Source organism: Talpa europaea (genome assembly GCF_964194135.1).
Source record: "Talpa europaea genome assembly, chromosome: 3".
Classification (NCBI taxonomy): Eukaryota; Metazoa; Chordata; class Mammalia; order Eulipotyphla; family Talpidae; genus Talpa; species Talpa europaea.
In genome coordinates, this window is record NC_140069.1 from 141,076,019 (window position 1) to 141,096,747 (window position 20,729).

Genomic DNA, 20,729 nt, shown 5'->3' on the forward strand with positions numbered 1-20,729 from the left:
CTGTTTTAATTGCCTAGAGGACTCTTCACCTTTAAAGCTCAAAAATCAAAGTATTTACATAGGGTTCATAGTTTTCAATGCTAGTTTATGATAGGACCCTGGACATGCTTTTAAACTTTGGGCTCAGTTTATTGTTTCCAGTTCTAGGAAATGTTTCTCTATTATAAACCAGGTTAAACTGCTAGTCTAGTGCTTTCTCAGAAATTCCTTTTAATCTACAGTTGTATCTCTGTGCTTTGTTGCCTAGATCAATTATTTTGTTGGTACTGTTATAACCTTCTGTATTTTAAATTTGAAATTACAATAAAAATAACACATAATTCAGAAACCATACAAAACTTAAGGATGTTGTTGACTAATAGGTTAAAATACAGCCTTTCGTATATAACTAGGTAGCAATTAGGGCGATTGTATTTTTCTAAATATTTGCCCAGAAGAACCCCTTAGGAAACAAAATGCATTCTGTGCCTTTCACCAGCATGTACTCACGACGTGCTGTTGGCCACACCGAGGTGGGCCGTGCTCAGGGACAGGGTGAGTGTGCACTGCTCACCCTGGACGACAATTTTCATAAACTTTGGGAGTCTAGTATATTCACATCTAGAAATGTAGTCGAAGAAAATAAGCAGACATGCAGATGATGATTTATGTACCAAACCATAGCTAACAGTAAATCCCCAACAATAGAACGATGATTAAATAAACGATACACAGAACATTTAATGAGGTCATCAAGTCTAAATGTGATGCTTTCAATTATGTAGGAAAATGCTAGCAAAATAGTATCAATCCAAAATAGCATAATACAAAATTGTATTTGCATAATCTCCCACTTAACAATGGTTCAACTTAAAGATCTTTTTGACTTTTATGATAGTGTGAAAGCAACCAGCACTCATTCAGTGGAAACTATACTGTGAATCTGGATTTTTTCAGGCTCTTCTGTGACCAGGGCAGAGCTGAGGGGCAGCTGGCAGTCAGCCAGGAGATCAGGAAGGCACTGTACAGCGGACACTACAGTGGACCATTTTTGGATACAGATGGTTCCCCACTTAACGACAGTTTGACTTAAGACATAATGATGGTGTGACTTAGGATACTTTCAACTTATAATAAGTTTATGCAGATGGATGTAACACCATCATAAGTTGAAGAATTTCTGTATACCCTTAATATTAAAGGATATGCATGTGACTATTTACAATAGATAAGATATGGAAACAACCCAAATGCAAAAAATTGATGACTGCATCGAGAAGATGTGGTCCATATACATAATGGAATATTACTCAGCAATGAAAAAAGATGAACTCATGCCATTTGCAGCAACATGGATGGAGCTGGAAGGGTTTATGCTCAGTGAAATTAGCCAGAAGGAAAAGGAAAAACATCGGATGGTTTCACTTATAGTGGGCTATAGGGGAACCAAATAAGGGATGAGGAGAAAAATAATCATAATAAAAAATTTAAAACCAAAATTAACAGGCAACTATAAACCAGAGACATTCTGCAGGGGAGAGGAAAGGAGAGGGATCAAAACAGGGGAGGGAAGGGCACAAGGAACTATGGTGATGGCGCATGGGTGAATTGGTGGTAGGAACGTTATGGGGACTACGCCTGAGAGGAGAAAGTGAATATTGTACAAAAATGAACAATGATGTAAAATATATATAAATAAATTTGAATAAAAAGAACATGCGCATGAAAAAGACTGAAAAGAAAAATCCTAAAGCACTAACAGCGATTATCTCTACACAGTAGCACTATGATTCCCTACTTAATAGATTTCTATATTCTCTGAAATTTCCACAATGTTATATTCCTAATTAATAATAAAGAGGTAAAAGATACAATAATATATTATTTTAAAAATAATAAATATGAGGTGGTGGATGTGCTAACTAACCGTATTGTGGTGATCGTTTCACAGTATGTACATGTGTTCAATCACCTTGCACACTTTAAACGCACAGGCTGGAAAAATTTTTAAAGTAAAAATAACATTATAAATCAATATAAAAACTCAAAATGATACTTAAAACAAAATTTACACCTTCAGCTTACACCAAAAAAGGGAAATTGCTGCAAACACATGTAAGACATAAATAAATATTACTTATGAATGTTTAGACCTATAGGTCTAAAATAAAAGTTGCCAAATGCTTTTAAAAAAATAAAATAATATATGCCTTCATCAAGTAAAGTTTACTAGGGTGTATAAAGTAGAATTTACTAAGGAGCTTTCAATTCATAAAAGCCATTAATATAATCATTTTAGTTGACTTAAAGGACTAAAATTATATGATTATATCAAAAGATAACAATTCCTACTAAAAGCTCCCAAAGAATAGAAATAGAAGATGCTATTCTCTTTATAATAGAGAACATTTGTTTAAAACCAACAATTAACTTCATATTTAATGAGCAAATATCCAAAAATATCTTTTTATTACAATTTTATTTAACACAAAGACAAAACAGAAATACATAAGAAAAGACAAATAGTTCTGTAGCTATGATTTTATATTAAAAAAACAAATAGGCCAATTAAAAGAACAAAGACAAGTCACCAAAAGACAAATATTTTAAACATTAATAGCATTCTAATGATAGAGGTTCCCGTACTGAGCAGCAAAACAAATGTTTAGCCAAGAAAGAATTCATGTAGTAAGAGCTATATAAGACCTAGACAAAAACAAGAACAAATTATAATGCAAGAAATCAAGAAACAAGTCAATGATGGAGAGTCTTTACCTTATTGTACATGTGAACATAAGTCTTAAAGAGTTCATTTTAGACCCAGGTGATTAAAGTTGAAACACCATAAAGACATTGACCTTATACAACACCTTCCTGGGGAAAAACCTTTTTGAATAATAAAAATACATGTGGAGGGCCTCCCCGGTGGCACAGCGGATGAGCGTTGGGTTGCGAGGCTGCCCGCGGCCTCTGCAGCACCGGTTCGATCCCCGGCTGCTCCCCCACCACCAGAGGAGGGTCCCCCATGGCGCGCAGACCTCTCCTGCCGCCCGCTGCTCCCCTCAGCAGTGTACTTCAGTCCTTCTGCCTGCTCTGCTCCCCGCTCTGGCTTTGGTGAATTCTCTCACCCTCCCGCGCTTCTGACTGTACCCAGTGCTTGTATAAATAAATAAAAATAAATCTTAAAAAAAAAAAACATGATCTTAAAAAAAAAAAATACATGTGGAAAGAAAAAAGAACAACAAAGACCAGCATGATACTGATTCAGTGAATTGAAACGCTGTTTCACTCAATATATGGCAAAAAGTATTTAACTACCAAGTATGAGGATTACCAAGAAGAAATAACAGCTTTGCTCAAAGTTAGGGAATAAAAACACAAAGTAATGCCATGTACTGTAGCCAGTGCTGGGCTGGAGCTTTGAGAGCACCAAGAGAGCTCCGCTGGGGTCATGAAAGGCTAAAGGGCTTTTTTTTTTTTTAAGATTTATTTATTTATGCCTATAAGAACTGGGGTACAGGCCAGAGGTGCAGGAGGTGAGAGGATTCACCAGAGACAGAGCAGGGAGCAGAACAAGCAGATCTACTGAAATATACTACTGAGGGGAGCAGCAGGGGAGCCAGGAGAGGTCTGCTGTGCCATGTGCAGCAACCTGGCTGGGGATCAAACACATGCTACAGTGGCTGCTGATAGCTTCACAGTGCTGACACTTAACCTCTTTCGCCACCAGGGAGACCATTTTAAAAGGATCTAATTTTGCCAGGTTTTGAACCAGAAGGGAAGGAGTAGCTCTTACAAAAGAGGGAACATTCACAACCACAGGGGTCACGAGAAATGGCACAATCCAAGAACTGCAAGTAGGTCAACACATACAATATCCGTGTGCATTTTAAATATTCAGTTAAAAGTCAATATTTTAAAAACCTGAAATTCCTGATGCAAGTCTGGATTACTGGCTTCTTTCGACAAACTGGACAATGTGACAAGCTGGGCCCACATTCCCACAGGCCCAGAAGGAAACAGAAGACAGCACCCCTTTCAGAGGGGACGTTAGCACAGCATTCCCTCTCCCGTCACTTCTCTGACATCCAGCTCGGTCCACTTAATGCCCCTTTCCTGTCTCTGAAGGCGCTGATGTTTACATCCACCCTCCATAGGATGGGGGCCAATGGAGGTTATGGCAGAAAGAGCATTATGATTAGGTTTGTGTTTCCAAAGATCACCAGGCAGCAAGATGGAAAGCAGAGGGAGGCGATGGCAGTTAGGAGAGTGATGCAGCCTGCAAAGTGCAGTCAATTACAGATTACAACGGGGCTCTTTCATGAGGAACAGCAGGCGCCACCTAGCACCTCCCACCATAAACTCTCACCAGACATGACTTGAAACTACTGAGTTACCACTGAGTTACATATCGCTGGAATATATGCCATCAGGGATGAAGGTCTGAAACCAGGCAGTATGGAGGGGTGGAAAGAAAGGGGCAAAAAAGGGGGAAAAAAAATCTCCAGCACTGGGTAACCAGATGATGGTGCGCGGGTGAAAGGGGAGAAAGAAACGTACAGGACAAGTTGCAGGTTTGGGGTTTAAGTCATTAAGTGGTGACACTCAAAAGGACGAACATGCCTGGAGAAAGGTTCATCATTCAATGTAGAATGTAAACTGCAGAGCCCACAGACATGTAGCTTCTTCCCACCAGCCTCAATAAATTACCAAAGACCAGCTGGAACAGAGTAACTCTCTAACTGCTGAATCATCAGATGAAAACAACAGAAATGATGATATAAAGTGTCTCTGCAGAATGAATACCAACGGAAGACAAAAACGTAGTGTTGGAGAAAGGAATAAAATATCGTCACCAAAATTACATATACTTTGTATACGAGTATAATTATAAGATATATAAAAAGAACACTAAAATACAGAAGTCTCTCCATGTAAAGGATATACATGAACACGCTACACTGTTTCCATTCAGGATTTATGATGGCTTACCCAAAAAGTACACTTAGTAAAAGAATAAAATGTAAATAACAAAGATAATAATAAAATAATAAAATGCAAAAATAATTTTTAAAAAATAGCACCTATCAGAACTAGCAAAAAAAAATATTGTTGTTGACGAGAGATAACAGAAATCGCATGAGTCTTACTGTCCATGAGGAGAAACAGCAACTTCTCACTTTAAAAAGGACATTTTTGCACATCTCCCCCAATGGAAAAGATAGCATTCTACAATAAACATTTCTCTAAATTAAAAAAAAAAATTAGCTTTCCAGAAAAAAAGCATCACCTTGTCCCTAATTTCTCAAATGTTGCATTTTTGCAGGGCAGTTGAACTAAAAAAAAAAAAAAAAAAAACCACTTTGCACACTGACATTTAGGGGTATTACTACAGCAAACACAGAGAGAGGGTTTCGTAAATTTGCTTCTCTGTGGTACATTTGATAAAGATTAAACATCTAAGTGTGACTGGGGAGGGCTCAGAGAGAGGGAAGGAAGCGGCGAGTCAGCATGGCAGGGGTGAGGCATGTAGCTTGCTGATGGCCCCTCCTGAAGCACAGAAAAACTGGATAGAGCTTAGAGGGAGAGGAACTACACATCCTTCCGCCTGCAGCAGCTGGCTTTAGTTGAAAGTTTAGTAAGAGATGAAGAGAAGACAGTGGGGTAGAAATCCCTGGCGAGCAGTCAGAGGATGGAGCCACAGGAACAGAGTATGGGTGATGTCCTACTATGCAAATCAAGGAGCCCAGCTGAAGGCGACCCCACAGCAGCACAGAAGGCCCAGGAATGAAAAGCAGGTACAAAATGCACAAAAGACACACAGAAAGCAGACACAGAGAAAAGTGACTCACACGTATGTTTAAAGAAACACATGTCGAAAGACAGTATCATTTAGCACCTACATGCTAAGCAAAAGCAAAGGATAACTTGAAAATTTTGATATCATGTGGATTTTAAGAACTGTACTCAAGATTTGTTAGGAAAAACGGAAACATCCCAGAATAAGGGCAAGAGTTACGTAAACGATGATGTATTAGTGTGTCTGTGCACACAAAGGATTATGCATGATAAATGTCAACCGACATGGAAAGATGTTTATAGAATATTAAATTTAAAAAGAGTATAAAGTGTAAGTACTCTGTGAATACCACAGTGCAAACTGTGGATAGAAAACACTGGTTCACTTACATCACAAATCAGTAGGAAACTGCCTCTTTCTGGCTCCACCAGCTTGGGGGAGCTCAGGGGCTGCACCCAGAAGAGCCACCTGCAGGGCTTGCCCTGGACCCACCACATCTGCACATGAGTTTTACCCACTCTTTGCCTGCTCAATGCCCAACCCCATCCCCAGCCACTCCTCCCCAATTTTATCCTCCACTGAGGAGGATTTTATTCTCCATTTCCATCTTCTTTAATTTTCACAACAGCCTGTGATGTAGGTATGATTGGGGCCATTATAAACCAACAATTATATCTAGGAACGGTTGCAGATGAAAGCTCAGGGAAGCTGCGTTTCTGACCTTCCAACTGGTCAAGCTGCGGCCTTTCTCACAGAAGGCCTTCACGGTTTACCTGCACCTGCCTTCTTGGGAGACTGAGCAGGGACAGAAACCAGAGGCCTGGCTTCCGCGGCCCCAGCTGCGTGCACTCCTTGCTTCTCCAGGCCCTGTGACTGCTCCCCAGAGGAGGCTGAATTATCTGAAAAGAAGAAAAAGGTGAGCTTTCCTAAGACAGCCCTGGCCTCGTTCTCAGTTTCTTATTTATGTTAGGCTATGGCGCAGCTAATCAGATTTCAGACAAAACTCCCAACACGTTGATGTAGAGAGTTTGGAGATGAACACACACTCACAGCCCAACAGCAAAAGTCTCTCTTTTGTATGTAGGAGAGACCCACTACGCAAGGCCAGGAGAAAATGATGACAGGCCCCATGTGCAGGATAGAGAAGGGCCCTGCCCCGTTTGGAGCTCCCTGATGGCCTCTGACTTTATGTGCAGAGTCCTCCCTGCCTTCAAACTGACTGCTCAGAAGTCAGCCACCGCCAGCCCAACATCGGAAAACCACAGAGGCTTAGCAGCAGCTCTGACGTTGTGAGTTGGTTTCCTATCACTGATTCCTCTCATGTTGAATCATGAGATGATTCACCAGAGACAGAGTGGGGAGCAGAACATCTGGGCTAGTATTTGCATGATAACGGGACTGAAGGGTCCGCCGGCAATTAATAATTACTGTGCACCACGGCGAGTGGAAGCTGACCATGCATGGTTCTACTCTCTATCTTCCAAATTTTTCTGTGATGTGGCTAAAATTTCTTAAAAGTTAAAAGAAAAATAACTTTAATTCCGTTTTATCGAGGAAAGCCATTCACACGTTATCCTGACCTTGTGATCAGTGGCCCATCTCCTTCCTATGTTTTCCCTCTTAAGGTTGTTCTCCCTATACTAGGGAGCTACTCAAACACTTGGGCCGATGCTATTAGCAGGCAGTGCTGAAGACAAAGCCCATGGCTTCCCTCCTTTGGTTAGTATCACCTTCTATATCATGAAATTTTTTTTTTAAGATTTATTTATTTATGCATACAAGAACTGGGGTATAGGCCAGAGGTGTGGGGGGGTGAGAGGATTCACCAGAGACAGAGTGGGGAACAAACAGACAGATTGAAATACACTGCTGAGGGGAGCAGTGGGCAAGCCAAGAGAGGTCTGCTGCACCATGTGGGTAGCTCCCTGGCCAGCCAGGGATCTAATTCGTGCTGCAGAGGCTGAGGACAGCTTCATAGGTTATGTCTTAATCCCTTGCTCCACCAGGGAGGCCCAATATATCATGAAATGTTGACAATTCTAAGCTTCCGCAAGAACACAGGAGCACTTCATGTACGAAATGCTTCCCCCCAGACTCACTTTTGGGTCAGACCTACGTGGTTGACAGTGCTTTGTCTGCCTCTGAGTATCTCACCATTGTTTTCAAGCATGTTGTGCAGCTTCATGTGCCTATAGGTGGAGATGATCTGAAAATTAACGACACTGGGAATATTGAGCCCTTGGTCCTGCAGCAACTGCAGGGCTGTGGCGTAAATGAGCTGGTGAGACCGCTTGCACTTCTGAAGCTTGCACTCTCCTCGCACAAAGGATTTGCACACGTGAAACTTGGTGCATTTGTCCTTGAGGTTGCAGTAGCCATAAACCGCTTCACCTCTGTTGTAGAGCAAACAGACCTGTACAGAAATAAGGCAACACTCAAAACAGTCATTTTTCTCTATTTTTTAAATTTATTTATGCATACAAGAGCTGGGGTGTAGCTGCCAGAGGTACGAGGCATGAGATGATTCACCAGAGACAGAGTGGGGAGCAGAACAGGCAGATCTACTGAAATACGCTGCTGAAGGGAGCAGCGGGCAACACAGGAGAGGTCTGTTGCACCATGTGGGTCAGCTCCCTGGCTGGGATCAAACTCGTGCCATAGTGGCTGGTGATAGCTTGATAGCACTGAGACTTTAACCCCTGTGCCATCAGGGACGCCCCTCTTCTCTGCTTTTTAAGCCAAGAAATGAGAGGTTCTCTCAGTAGCAACTTCTGATAAATGGCTCTTAACAATCATTGGGTTTTATCAGGGTACCCATCCCCACAATCTCACCCAGCCGCTACCACTCACAGCTTCCCCTCCCACACTTAGTCCCTCAGTTGACCTGCCCTCAGCTCCCAAAGCCTCTAGCCAGTGAGTGATTTCTCTGGAAACACTTGGTACCCAAAGCTGACCCCCTGGCCTCAAGGTCAGAACAGTTCTTCAGGGCACTTTGCTGCAGAGCCCCGGGTGAATCAAGTCAAGGTCAGACTGTGCTCTTCCTTCCCTGTATCCTGCTTCTTTCTTTTACCTCACAGAGTTTTCCCCAAGGACCCCTCCTTCAATAAATCATATGCACCTAAATCCCTATGTCAGGCGCGAACAGATCATTTATCACCCAGACAAGGACATTTTTTGAGAAGCATTATTAATAATTACATTGGGACAACTGATGTAAACTGGATCTACCTAAGGCAAACCAAGACATAGCTGATGGGGAACTTTATGATATATCGAGCCATCAACCCTGAAACCACTAATCAATCAATCTTAAAATCACACTCAAAAAGGATGCTCAGATATTGCATGCCAGGTAATACAGCTGTACAAGTTTTAGCAGCAAAGTCTGACATCACTGTTAGCCCCCCAGTCCCAGGCAGGCAAGGAGGGTTAGCTACCTCATCGGTGCACCATGTATACAAAGAAATGTTACTATGAAATCAAACTTAAATCCGAACAAATCTTCACTGTTTACAATAATTTTAATTTACAGGGCCTCCCTGGTGGTGCAAGAGGTTAAGTCTCAGCACTATGAAGCTATCAGCAGCCATTGCAGCACAAGTTCCATCCCCAGCCAGGGAGCTGACCCACAGGGCACAGCAGACCTCTCCTGTCTCCCCCACTGCTCCCCTCAGCAGTGTATTTCAGTCAATCTGCCTATTCTGCTCCCCACTCTGGCTCTGGTGAATCCTCTCACCACTCCCCACCCCACCCTGCACCTCTGGCTTGTACCCCAGCTCTTGTATGCATAAATAAATCTTGAAAAAAGTAGTAATTTTCACACAGTAAGTTTATATTTCATACAGTAAATTAAGGTAGTAGAAGAACATGCTAAATGATGTTATAAGTAATGCAATCAGTCAAATCTAAAACATGGGAAATTCTACTGGACACAAGTGACCTAGTTTAAAACAAAATGGCGCCCTACATGCCAATTTCCTAAAATGAACTCATAATTTTAGAGCAATTTCACCATCCACCACCAAAGAATTTCTGTAAAATATTTTTAGGGATTTAAATAATTCTAAAGCTTATCTGGAAATAGAAACAAGTGAGGATTAAAGGGAAAAAATTGAAAAAGAAGAGTAATAGGCACAGAGATGTACTATTATATATTAAAGCTACTTTAATCAGATGGCGTGATACTGGCTGAAGAATGTACTGATCAAGAAAAGTAGAACCTAGACCTAGTCCAAAAATCAGAATATTCTGTTCCTTAAAGAGGTAACAGAACTCAGTGATGAAACTATCTGAGCCTGATGTTTTCCTGTAGACGAATTTAACAAATGATCTGGTTTTGTGGAGTTTTTAAAATGTTTATATTAGCACTTTTACCTTCTGGGAAGGAAAAGACTATTATGGCTTTCTATTTCTTCTTCTCCCTCTTTATATAGACATGGACTCAAGGACTTTGGTTGACAGCATTTTTACCAACACCTGTCAACATTAGGGTGAAAATACAGGATTCAAATTAACTTTTTAAAAATGCGTCCTGATTGAGTTTTCCATCAATATGTCCTGTTGTGTTTTCCTTCAGACTGTCTAGCATTTAAGGGACTTGTCTTCAGGGAAATCCATTTTCAAATTACTAGGGGCTGCCTAAAAAATGAAAGTAGTCAGAAGTCACCATTCTATTTGAATGTGTTTTAACTTTTTTTTTAAGATTTTATTTATTTATGCATACACGAACTGGGGTACATGCCAGAGGTACAGGGGGTGAGAGGATTTACCAGAGACAGAGTGGGGAGCAGAACAGACAGATTGACTGAAATGCACTGCTGAGGGGAGCAATAGTCAAGACAGGAGAGGTCTGCTGCACCATGTGGGTTGCTCCCTGGCCAGCAGGGGCTCAAACCATACTGCAGAGGCTGCGGATAGCTTCACAGCACTGTGCTTAACCCTTTGCACCACCAGGGAGGCCCTGTTTTAACTTTTTTTTTTTTTAAATATTTTTTTTTGAAAGATTTATTTATTTATTTATTTATACAAGCACTGGGTACAGTCAGAAGCGCGCAAGGGTGAGAGAATTCACCAGAGCCAGAGCGGGGAGCAGAGCAGGCAGAAGGACCGAAGTACACTGCTGAGGGGAGCAGCAGGCAGCAGGAGAGGTCTGCGCGCCATGTGGGACCCTCGCCCGGTGGCCAGGGAGCAGCCAGGGATCGAACCGGCGCTGCAGAGGCTGCAGGCAGCTTCACAACCCAGCGCTCAACAGCTGCACCACCGGGGAGGCCCAACATTTTTTTTTTAAAGATTTATTTATGCATACAAGAGCTGGGGTGTAGGTCAGAGGTGCAGGGGCTAAGCAGATTCACCAGTGACAGAGTGGGAGCAGAACAGGCCGATCTACTGAAATACACTGCTGAGGGGAGCAGCGAGTGAGGCAGGAGCAGTAGGCGAGGCTGGGCCATGTAGGTAGCTCCCTAGCCAGGGATCAAACTTGTGCTACAGTGGCTGCAGACAGCTTCATTAGTGCTGAGATTTAAACCCTTGCACCACCAGGAAGGCCCTATTTTAATATTTTTATATCAATTTATTTAGTTCAGATAATGGCCTGATTTAACGTCATCTGATTATTCTAATAAGCAGAATTACACCGTGAAGTGGCAGGATGGAACTATATTTTACATGGACATGACTCTAAGAGACTGGACCCTGCCTCCTAACTGCTGCCATCCTCTCTCCCTTCCTGCCAACAGCCCGCTCCAGCTGCAGCTCCCGCTCCTCTTAGGCCACGTGGTTGGAAGGTGTCAGGCTCCTCAGCACATGTGCCAAACCTGGCTTCAAAGCTTGAAGAAATTAGGAAAGACCCAGATGCCAAGAGGAAGCCTCTGGACTCCTAAAGCTGAGGCCAGTGCTGCCTCTGGGTAGGGATTCTGCAGGGCAGCACCCTCAGCTGAACAAAAACCCAGCATACCTCCAGCCTTGCCACTGTCTTCCCTTCCAGACCCCGAAATACCTGGGATTTAAAATGAGGTCATGATGGGGCACTACTCTCTATTTTCCCAACACCGCCCCACCTTCACACCCTTCTTCTGTCAACCTGGGAGTCTCTACGCTAGAATCATTGTGCTAGATTACAAAATTCTACATTGAATCAAAAGTCTCTCGAATATTTTCCTCGAGGGCTCCAACTAGATTGTTTAAAAAAATTCTTTGTGTATAGCTAAACAGATACAAACATGCTAATTATGCCAGACAGCAGTTATAATGAGTCGTTTCAAGCATTTGGAACAAAGTCATGTGATTTCAAAGCAATTAAAATTAATAAGTAAAGCCTCAATAAAGTAAATGGGGGAAATACTTGCAACAAATGTGACCAAAAAATTTATATCATTAAAGGCATCTTATTAATCAACACGAAAGACAAATGCCTTAACAGTAAAATAAGTGAAAGCATAAACAGGCAAGCCACTAAAAGCAGTTCTCTTATCAGAACTAAATTCAAATCTGTTGTTTACTGAGTGACCCTGGGCAAGTTGTTTAATCCCTCTGAGTCCAGGTTTCCTCGCCTGTAAAATGAGGACAGGTTATTAAGGACTAAGGTGCAGGAATTGCTTAGCATTCAGGAAGCACCCCAAAAGCCAGAAGCCATTCTTACTATTTCTAGACCACACAAACCCATGACTATGTGCATCAAAGCCCAGCAAAATCACAGCCTCCACAAAGATCAGCCCTATGCCTTCACCCCTCCCTGTACCCGCAGGCTGTCCTCTACAAGCAGGCTTTTCATGTTCCCCACTGATTTCTTTCAGGCGTAGACAACACGGGGGTGACACTTTGGAGACTCACCTCAGGTAAAAGGCAGGGGTCATTCTGCAAAAGCAGAACTCGAAGCTGGGCCTCATTGAGGCCAAAAAGTCCATGGTTTTTCAGCACCTGGATGTTGACAGGTGTGTGGATATCATGGGACAGAGTGCAGGTAGACCTAGAATACAAAGCTCTGCATCAGATGCCCAGATGAAGAAAGCTCCAGTCTGTTGAATTCTTTGCCTAGGGCATTTTTTTTTTTCGGTGTGCATTGCTGACCAAATGTAACCTGAGCACATGTTTCAACTTACATGTGAAATCAAATAATTTTTCATGAACCCACAGACAGCACAGCCTACTGAGCGCGCACGGGTAATTAAAAAGTTGGGTTGAAGCAACTCCCCTCCAGGGTCATTTTCATTTCAAATAAAGTTGCTTTAAAGCCAAGGGTGCCTCCCCTCCGGGTCTCTGCCTTGACTGGGGTGCCCACCAGTGCAATGAGTGGCTACACTTCCTTCTCCACCCCAGACCGCTGCCCACCGCCACTGTCCACCAAGGTTACAAACAAAGCTTGCCCAGTCCTGCTCAGGAGGCCCTAGAGTCAACCACGAAGGCAGGCCTCAGAGGTGGCCTCAGGAGGCCCTTGCCCCGCTGGCTGGCGGCTGCATCCGGAGAGCACAGCCTCCCTCCAGGAAAAGTCTGCGGTTATGAGGGGGCCGGCAGTCTCTCAATAAAGGGTTTAGGGGAATCCTCAAATGCACCCCAAAGGGCCACTGGAGTAAAGGCGCTCCATCCCCATTTATTCGGTGATCCCAGAGGCTGTTGCAGCTGCATTTTATTTTTTGACCAGGTTAAGAAATGCCAATTGAAACAACTTGCAGACTCAGTCCGCTCTGAAGCTGGGGGTGCAAAAGAGGCCTCCCCCAGGCCTCGGTGGGGGCCCCTTCCAGAAGCTTCCCTCCCGCCTTTTCGAAGGGGCTCGCCCGCCCCGGGACAAAGGGCCCCTTTTTCTCATTCCTCCGGGGTCCCGCCCGCCCCTGCTCCACCAGGCCCGCGGCCCGCGCGCGCCCACCGCGCCGCCGGGAGGCCGCCGGGTCCCCCCGCAGCCGGGCGCGCTCACCAGCAGTCGCGGTTCGGGCACTTGCCCAGCATGTGGCGGCGGCAGAGGTGCAGCTGGTCGCAGGCCTGGCACGCGCCGCGCTGGTAGCGGGCGCAGAGGCGCGCGGAGGACACGGCCACCACCCGCCAGGCCCGCGCGCCGGGGCCCGCCGCCGCCGCCTGGGCCTGGGCGCCCGGCGCGCCCTCGCCGGGCTCCACCTCGTGCAGCAGGAAGCGGTCGGGCCCGGCCTGGCGCAGCACGTCCCGCAGCCGCGCCTCCGACAGCTCCACGTGGGCGCGCAGGTCCTGCAGGAACATGCGGCCGCCGTGGGCGCACAGCACCTTGGTGAGGAAGGAGCACACGGTGGGCTCCGCCATGCTCCCTCCCTGCGCGCGGAAACCCGACGCGGCCGGCTCCTCCCAGTCACGTCCACGCTCCAGGCCGGATCGCCGGACCCGCCCGGGGGAGGGCGCGCCAGGGGCGGCCGGGGGCTGCAGCCCGGGCAGGGGCCGGGTGGAGGCCGCGCGCGCTCTGCCGGCTCCGTGCAAGGTGAGCCCGGCCGGCCTGGCCCTGTGCAGTCGGGGAGTCACGACATCCGAGCAAATGAGAAAACTGGGGGCGCCGGTAAGGGCTGCAAAGAAGATAGGTAGTGTAGGAAGAGCAGGGCTGGAAGTCCCAGGGGGACCCGCTAGATCCAGCCCGGGGGTGACCACCTGAGTGAAGCTGGACGTGTGAAATGCACATGCTGGGTTTTGAAGATTTAGAGTGAAATGATATGTAGGTGTGGGCCTCCCCGGTGGTGCAGCTTGAGCGCTGGGCTGTGAAGCTGCCCGCAGCCTCTGCAGCGCCGGTTCGATCCCAGCAGCTGGGCGAGGGTCCCACATGGCGCGCAGACCTCTCCTGCCGCCCCTGCTCCCCTCAGCAGTGTCCTTCGGTCCTTCTGCCTGCTCTGCTCCCCGCTCTGGCTCTGGTGAATTCTCTCACCCTCCCGCGCTTCTGACTGTACCCAGTGCTTGTATAAATAAATAAATAAGCTTTTAAAAAAAGAAGATACATAGGTGTGGCAGAGTGGTTAAGGCGATGGAGTAGAATGAAAGAATGTAAACTGACTCATCAAGATGATGTTAACCATGTTAAATTGATATTTTGGATCTATCCCATTAAATAAAATGTTACTACTATGTCATCTGTCTCTTTTACTTGTCTAATGTAACTTTGAAAATAAATTACATTTTTTTTAAATTTTATTTATTTATTTATTTATTTATTTATTTATTTATTTATATAAGCATTTGGTACAGTCAGAAGGGTGGGAGGGTAAGAGAATTCACCAGAGCCAGAGCGGGGAGCAGAGCAGGCAGAAGGACCGAGGTACACTGCTGAGGGGAGCAGCGGGCGGCAGGAGAGGTCTGCGCGCCATGTGGGACCCTCCTCCGGTGGCCGGGGAGCAGCCGGGGATCGAACCGGCGCCGCAGAGGCTGCGGGCAGCCTCGCAACCCAGCGCTCAACCGCTGCGCCACCGGGGAGGCCCATAAATTACATTTTAAATGACATATCTGGCTTACACGGTATTTCAGCTGGGCATTTATTAATTGGCTGTCCTTTTTGCCCAACACCTGCTCTTTGAATGAACATCTGTCCGGACAACTGACAATGCAGTGGCAGTTCAAAGACACGTGACACAGAACCTGGGACTCTGCCAGCTTAGCTGCAGGTTTGCAGGGTGGTTGTGAGGATGAAACGAATTAATATCTTCTGATATAAAGAGGATGACAACTGGCCACATAGCGGGAGACCATCTCAGCCATGCTAAGAAATTTGGATTTATGTGAAGACTTTGGGAAGCCACGATGGGGATTCAGCTGGGAAGTGACAACCCACGGTCTCAAAGCCTTTCCCCCTGATGTGGTGCAGGGAAAATGGAGTTACTCAGGCGTTTTCACCTTCCCACTGCTAGACTCTGAGGCTGCCACCGGTGGCCTTGTTTTCCTCCTAGGTTTCATTACCCACACGTGATAACACGTTGTTGCAAAAAGTGCTGGGGACACAAGCACAGGGCTTGCACATTTATAGGACCCCTGGGCTAAGAAGCAAAGGATACAGGGGAGAGGAGAGAAGTCAGGGAGAGAGCAGGGAGATGGAGGGTGGGAACCGTGAGCTCGGTTACTGCCTGCCTCCTTAATGCCTGCCTCCCTCATGCCCGCCTCCCTCATGCCTGCCTCCCTCATGCCTGCCTCTCTGCCAGCTAGTCTGCCAGCTAGTCTGCCTGTGTGCCTGGTTCCCTGCTTCAGCATTAAAACCATGTCAGATATACCAAGAGCTTCAAGATCCCTTTCCATTTGCTCTAATAAACCATGACCCTGCCCAGTCTGGGGTGTTTACCCCACATGTGGCTGTCCCTTTATTGTCATTCAACTCTAAGCTAACTTCTCTTTACCAAGGTCTTCCCTGGCCTCCTAATCTAAAGTAACTTCCCAATCGCTGCATGGAAGTTATCACTGATATTTTTTTTCCTGTTTATATGTATGTATTTGTAGGTTTCAAGCTTGTGAAAACAGGAAACTCATTTGTCTTGTTCACCACTGTATCCCCACACTATGCCTGGCCATGCTGTAGGCTAGGTATTTTAGAAAGATCCTTGGCAGCAATAGCAATGGATTTCTAGAAAAGCAAGACAAAATAGGAACTAATGGAAGAGACACAGGATTTGAGAGACTATAATTTCAATTTTTCACGTGTTGAGTTTGCAGTGAGCAATCCAAGGTAAGTCGCAAGGTGTGTGCGGCAATCAACAGGTGTGCAGGGCAAGGATTTAAGAGAGAGGGAGGTAATACAGATTCCCAAGATATCAAAGTCTTAAGTAACTGTAGTACAAGAGTTGATCAGATCAACTAGCAAAAATGAAGAGTGGAAAAGCAGAGGTGGAATGATAGACACTTGGGAAATATCAGCATTAAGGAAATAGGGATGGAAGAGAAAAATCAGAGAACTGGCAAGTATCTCTTCATGCCTTGCCTATGTGCCTTGGGAACTCAGCGTTTACACTTGGACTCTCCACCGAGGGTCTTTTTCCTGCAGGAGGAGCAATGGACACAGGCTGGCATTACCAGGGAATGAATACCTCGAGGGAGAACCCTCAACCAGTGATATTAGGGAGTTAGTGATGTGGGAATCGACTTGCACTCCCAGAGTTGCTCTGACACTTACTTGAAACTAAAGGCATCTAAGATTCAACAGATACAGAAACCTAGGAGCCTCTCTTTTTCATTAAAAGCAAAAATCCTCTCCATGGGGCAGTTTTATGGCCTTGAAAAAAAAAAAAAGTGGAGATCACAGACACCTGCATAAACAGAAAATGTCACAAATTTCCTTATTTCTCCTTTATTCCTCTAGGAACCTTTTTGTTCTATGGAAACATAGAAACATTTTCTCTCCTCCACGCCCCCACCCTCCCCATTTAGGGAATCTCTTCTTCCATGTACATAAATGAATTTTTTTTCCTCCTGTTCATCTCTTGTAAGTTAAATTCGCAGGCCCCCAGGAACTGAACCTAAGAAGACAGAAGAAGATGTTTTCCTCCCAGACGGTGCCTAAATATCACAGGACATCATTCCTCAGATGGCGCAACTTGGAGATTTATATTCCATAGTCTCCTGGACATTCCTCAGTGGACTTGAACCCCAGCTGCCGGCAGCCATAATCTGTTGTTTTTTGTTTTTTGTTTTTTAATAGAGGCATGTTTTTATTTATTTATTTGTTTGTTTGTTTGTTTTCTTGTTTATGCATGCACTGGGTACAGTCAGAAGCACGGGAGGGTGAGAGAATTCACCAGAGCCAGAGCGGGGAGCAGAACAGGCAGAAGGACCGAAGCACGCTGCTGAGGGGAGCAGCGGGCGGCAGGAGAGGTCTGCGCGCCATGTGGGACCCTCCTCCGGTGGCCAGGGAGCAGCCGGGGATTGAACTGGCGCTGCAGAGGCTGCGGGCAGCTTCGCAACCCAGCGCTCAACCACTGCGCCACCGGGGAGGCCCCAGCCATAATCTGTTCATTAGCAAACCCTCTATTGATTTTCTTTTCCTGTGTCAACTCCCCACTCTGCTACCAGAGTTATTTGGGGTTACCTCCCAAATAAACTGCTCACACTCAGTTCTTTTCTTTTTGCTTCTGGGAGAACCCAGCCTAAGATAGAAACTGGTAGAGAGGTTAGGAGGGGAAATGAGAGACTCACTCATGGATGCACAAAAGAATTTCCAAGGAGGAAATCATCAGCATTATACAGACTGCAATATGTATATTGAAATACATATACAAACTGCCCATGTTTTTCCACATGGGCACTGGTAAGTGAGGCGAGTTTATTTCAGAGATATGAGAATAGTCAAGTTTCTTTTTTTTTTATTTATTTATACAAGAGCTGGGGTACAAGCCAGAGGTGCAGGAGGGTGAAAGGGTCCACTAGAGACAGACTGGGGAACAGAACAGGCAGATTGACTGAAATACACTGCTGAGGGGAGCAGCAGGCAAGACAGGAGAGGTCTGCCGCATCAGGGGGGAAGCTCCCTGATGGGCCAGGAATCAAACCTGCGCTGCAGAAGGCTGCGGACAGCTCCACAGTGCTGCACACAACCCATTGCGCCACCGCCACCAGGGAGGCCCGAGAATAGTGAAGTTTCCATAGGTTAAACATAAAGAAGGAAAAAAAAAGAAGTCCAGAGGTTACAGATTACTTAAAAAAATTATCTGGAAAGGTAAGGGAGTGATAATTACAGGAAGCCATAAAGGTGAGGAAGTATCTTGTCAGGAGGGACCAGCACAGGTGCATGCCAGGAGAGCCCGTAAGGAGGAAGGTTGACAAGATGGCTGCAAAGATGGGAACTCAGGGGGGGAGACTCACAAGGGAGCAGAAGAGAACAGGACACTGGGAGAAGGAACCTCAGGCAAAGGGAAAAACGTCTCTTCCATTTAGACAAGAGGAAAAAGATGTTTATAGGTTAAGACAGAGACATAGAAAAGCCCCAGTAGCTATTTTTGCATTGCTGTTGTTGTTAAGACAAGACCAAGAGGGCCTCCCTAGTGGCATAGGGGTTAAAGACACATCACTATCAAGCTATTGCCAGCCACTGTAGCACTAGTTCGATCCCTGGCCAGGGAGCTACACATATGGCGCAGCAGACCTCTCCTGTCTCACCCGCTGCTTCCCTCAGCAGTGTATTTCAGTCAGTCTGCCTGTTCTGTTCCCCACTCTGTCTCTGGTGAATCCTCTCACCCCCACACCTCTGGCCTGTACCCCAACTCTTGTATGCATAAATAAATAAATCTTGGGAAAAAAAAAAAAAAGACAACCCCAAGAACCAGTGGGGAGGGTCACCTGAGGAGACAGGGAAGGTTTGGCAGAGCTGTTGGGAGAAGGCTGAAGAGATGGATGGGGAGCACAGAGGTGAAGCCAGGAACTCATCGTGGCATTAATTCAGACAGCTTTGCAATTCTCACTCAGAATAATGTTTAGAAACATAATTTGATTAATCCTCTCTTAGGTTTGCCAAATGGATGGGACATAAGGTCAAAGGTTCTGAGTGCTTGAATATAGTAATTGAAAGAGTGGGCTGAAACAAAAGCAGAGCGGGGCTGAAGTAGATGCAGAGAATGTAAAAGGAAGGCGAGGTGTGTCGGGTGGGCTGTACAGAGTGTTGAAGGGAGATGAGAGGGCAACTGAGTCAGAGCAAATCTTTGATGCCTGTGGAAGCAGGACAGGGCAAATGTGCAGGGGCTAATGGGGGCAGATTGGGGAGGTGAGAGCAAAGAGGCAGAGAGGTGGCAGAGCAGTGTGGTTAATGTGGGTTCTGGGCCAGAACCCCAGTGATTCATAGTCCTGGTTCTGATACTTATTTGTCCCGAAAATGGGTAAATGATCTGATCTTTCAGCAGTGGTATCGAGTCTGGGGCCAGAGTGCATGAAATTGATATATGGGAATAAATGAGCTCCTTCATGGGGAGGTGTGGACAGGAAAAAAGAAAATCACAGAGCAGACTACGGGGGCCAGGGAGTGACATTATTTCAAGGAGAAAAGAGGACTTTGGGGTGAAGGCTAAAGATAACAAGCAGGTTCACAAGGGAATGGAAACTTGAAACGTGACACTAAGGTTGGGATGGTATTTCAGAAGTTGAGTTTGTTTTTTTTTTTTTAAAGATTTATTTATTTATACAAGAACTGGGGTACAGGTCAGAAGCGCAGGGGGCTGAGAGAATTCACCAGAGCCGGAGCGAGGAGCAGAACAGGCAGACGGACCGAAGACACTGCTGAGGGGAGCAGCGGGCGAGGCAGGAGAGGTCTGCTACTCCAGGTGGGGTTCTCCATGGCCAGCGGGGAATCGAACCGGCGCTACAGAGGCTGCAGACAGCTTGGCAGCACGGCGCTCAACCGCTGCGCCAGCAGGGAGGCCCTCAGAAGTTGAGTTTTTAGGATTTAGGGAATTCCTTGAAAGTTCTGATCTACCTTCCAGCTCAGATTCTGAAGCTCATTCTGAAACCAACGGATGACCACCCACGATCTCTAGCACAGGGTTTGAATAAGTCGCTCCAAGGACATGCACTGTAGAATGAGGCTTCCAGAGGGAGCAGGTGGGAGTGGGGAGCAGATGGGGTGGGCACCCAATGGGCTATGGTGGAGGACCATGGGTGCTTTGATGGTTGGTGGGTTTGGTATGGTGACATATATCTAAAGACGTGTGAGCCTGTACCCCCAAAATTATATAGTGTGGCAAACCACTATTCCTTCAATTACAAAAAAAAAAACTATTAAAATAATGTGTGGAGGAGTGACTGATAGGACATTCTGCTGATGATCATTTTTAAAAGTGGTGAGTTAGCACCTTCCAGCCGCTCCCTCTCAAAGTCCCTCTCAAAGCCCCAATGGTGGGCTTCTCCACCACCATCACCTCCTTTCCCTGGCAGTTTCCTAGACCTTCAGCCCTGGAAAGATGAAGCTGGAAGAGGTAAGAAACTTTGGTTACCCTTTTGGAAATACCTAGGAAATTGACCGAATAAAGACAGCAGAGCAAAATTTGTA

At 45.6% G+C, this 20,729-nt stretch overlaps 1 protein-coding gene across 1 annotated transcript; it reads right to left on the reverse strand.

Moving 5' to 3' along the window:
- Positions 1–6,541: 6,541 nt before the first annotated feature.
- On the reverse strand, positions 6,542–14,041 carry ZC3HAV1L (ZC3HAV1 like; the record flags this gene model as incomplete). The annotated part of the gene is made up of 4 exons (XM_084230196.1): positions 6,542–6,678; positions 7,934–8,192; positions 12,608–12,743; positions 13,686–14,041. 4 exons carry the CDS (start codon positions 14,039–14,041, stop codon positions 6,542–6,544), a joined length of 888 nt encoding a protein of 295 aa, XP_084086322.1.
- Positions 14,042–20,729: the final 6,688 nt, after the last annotated feature.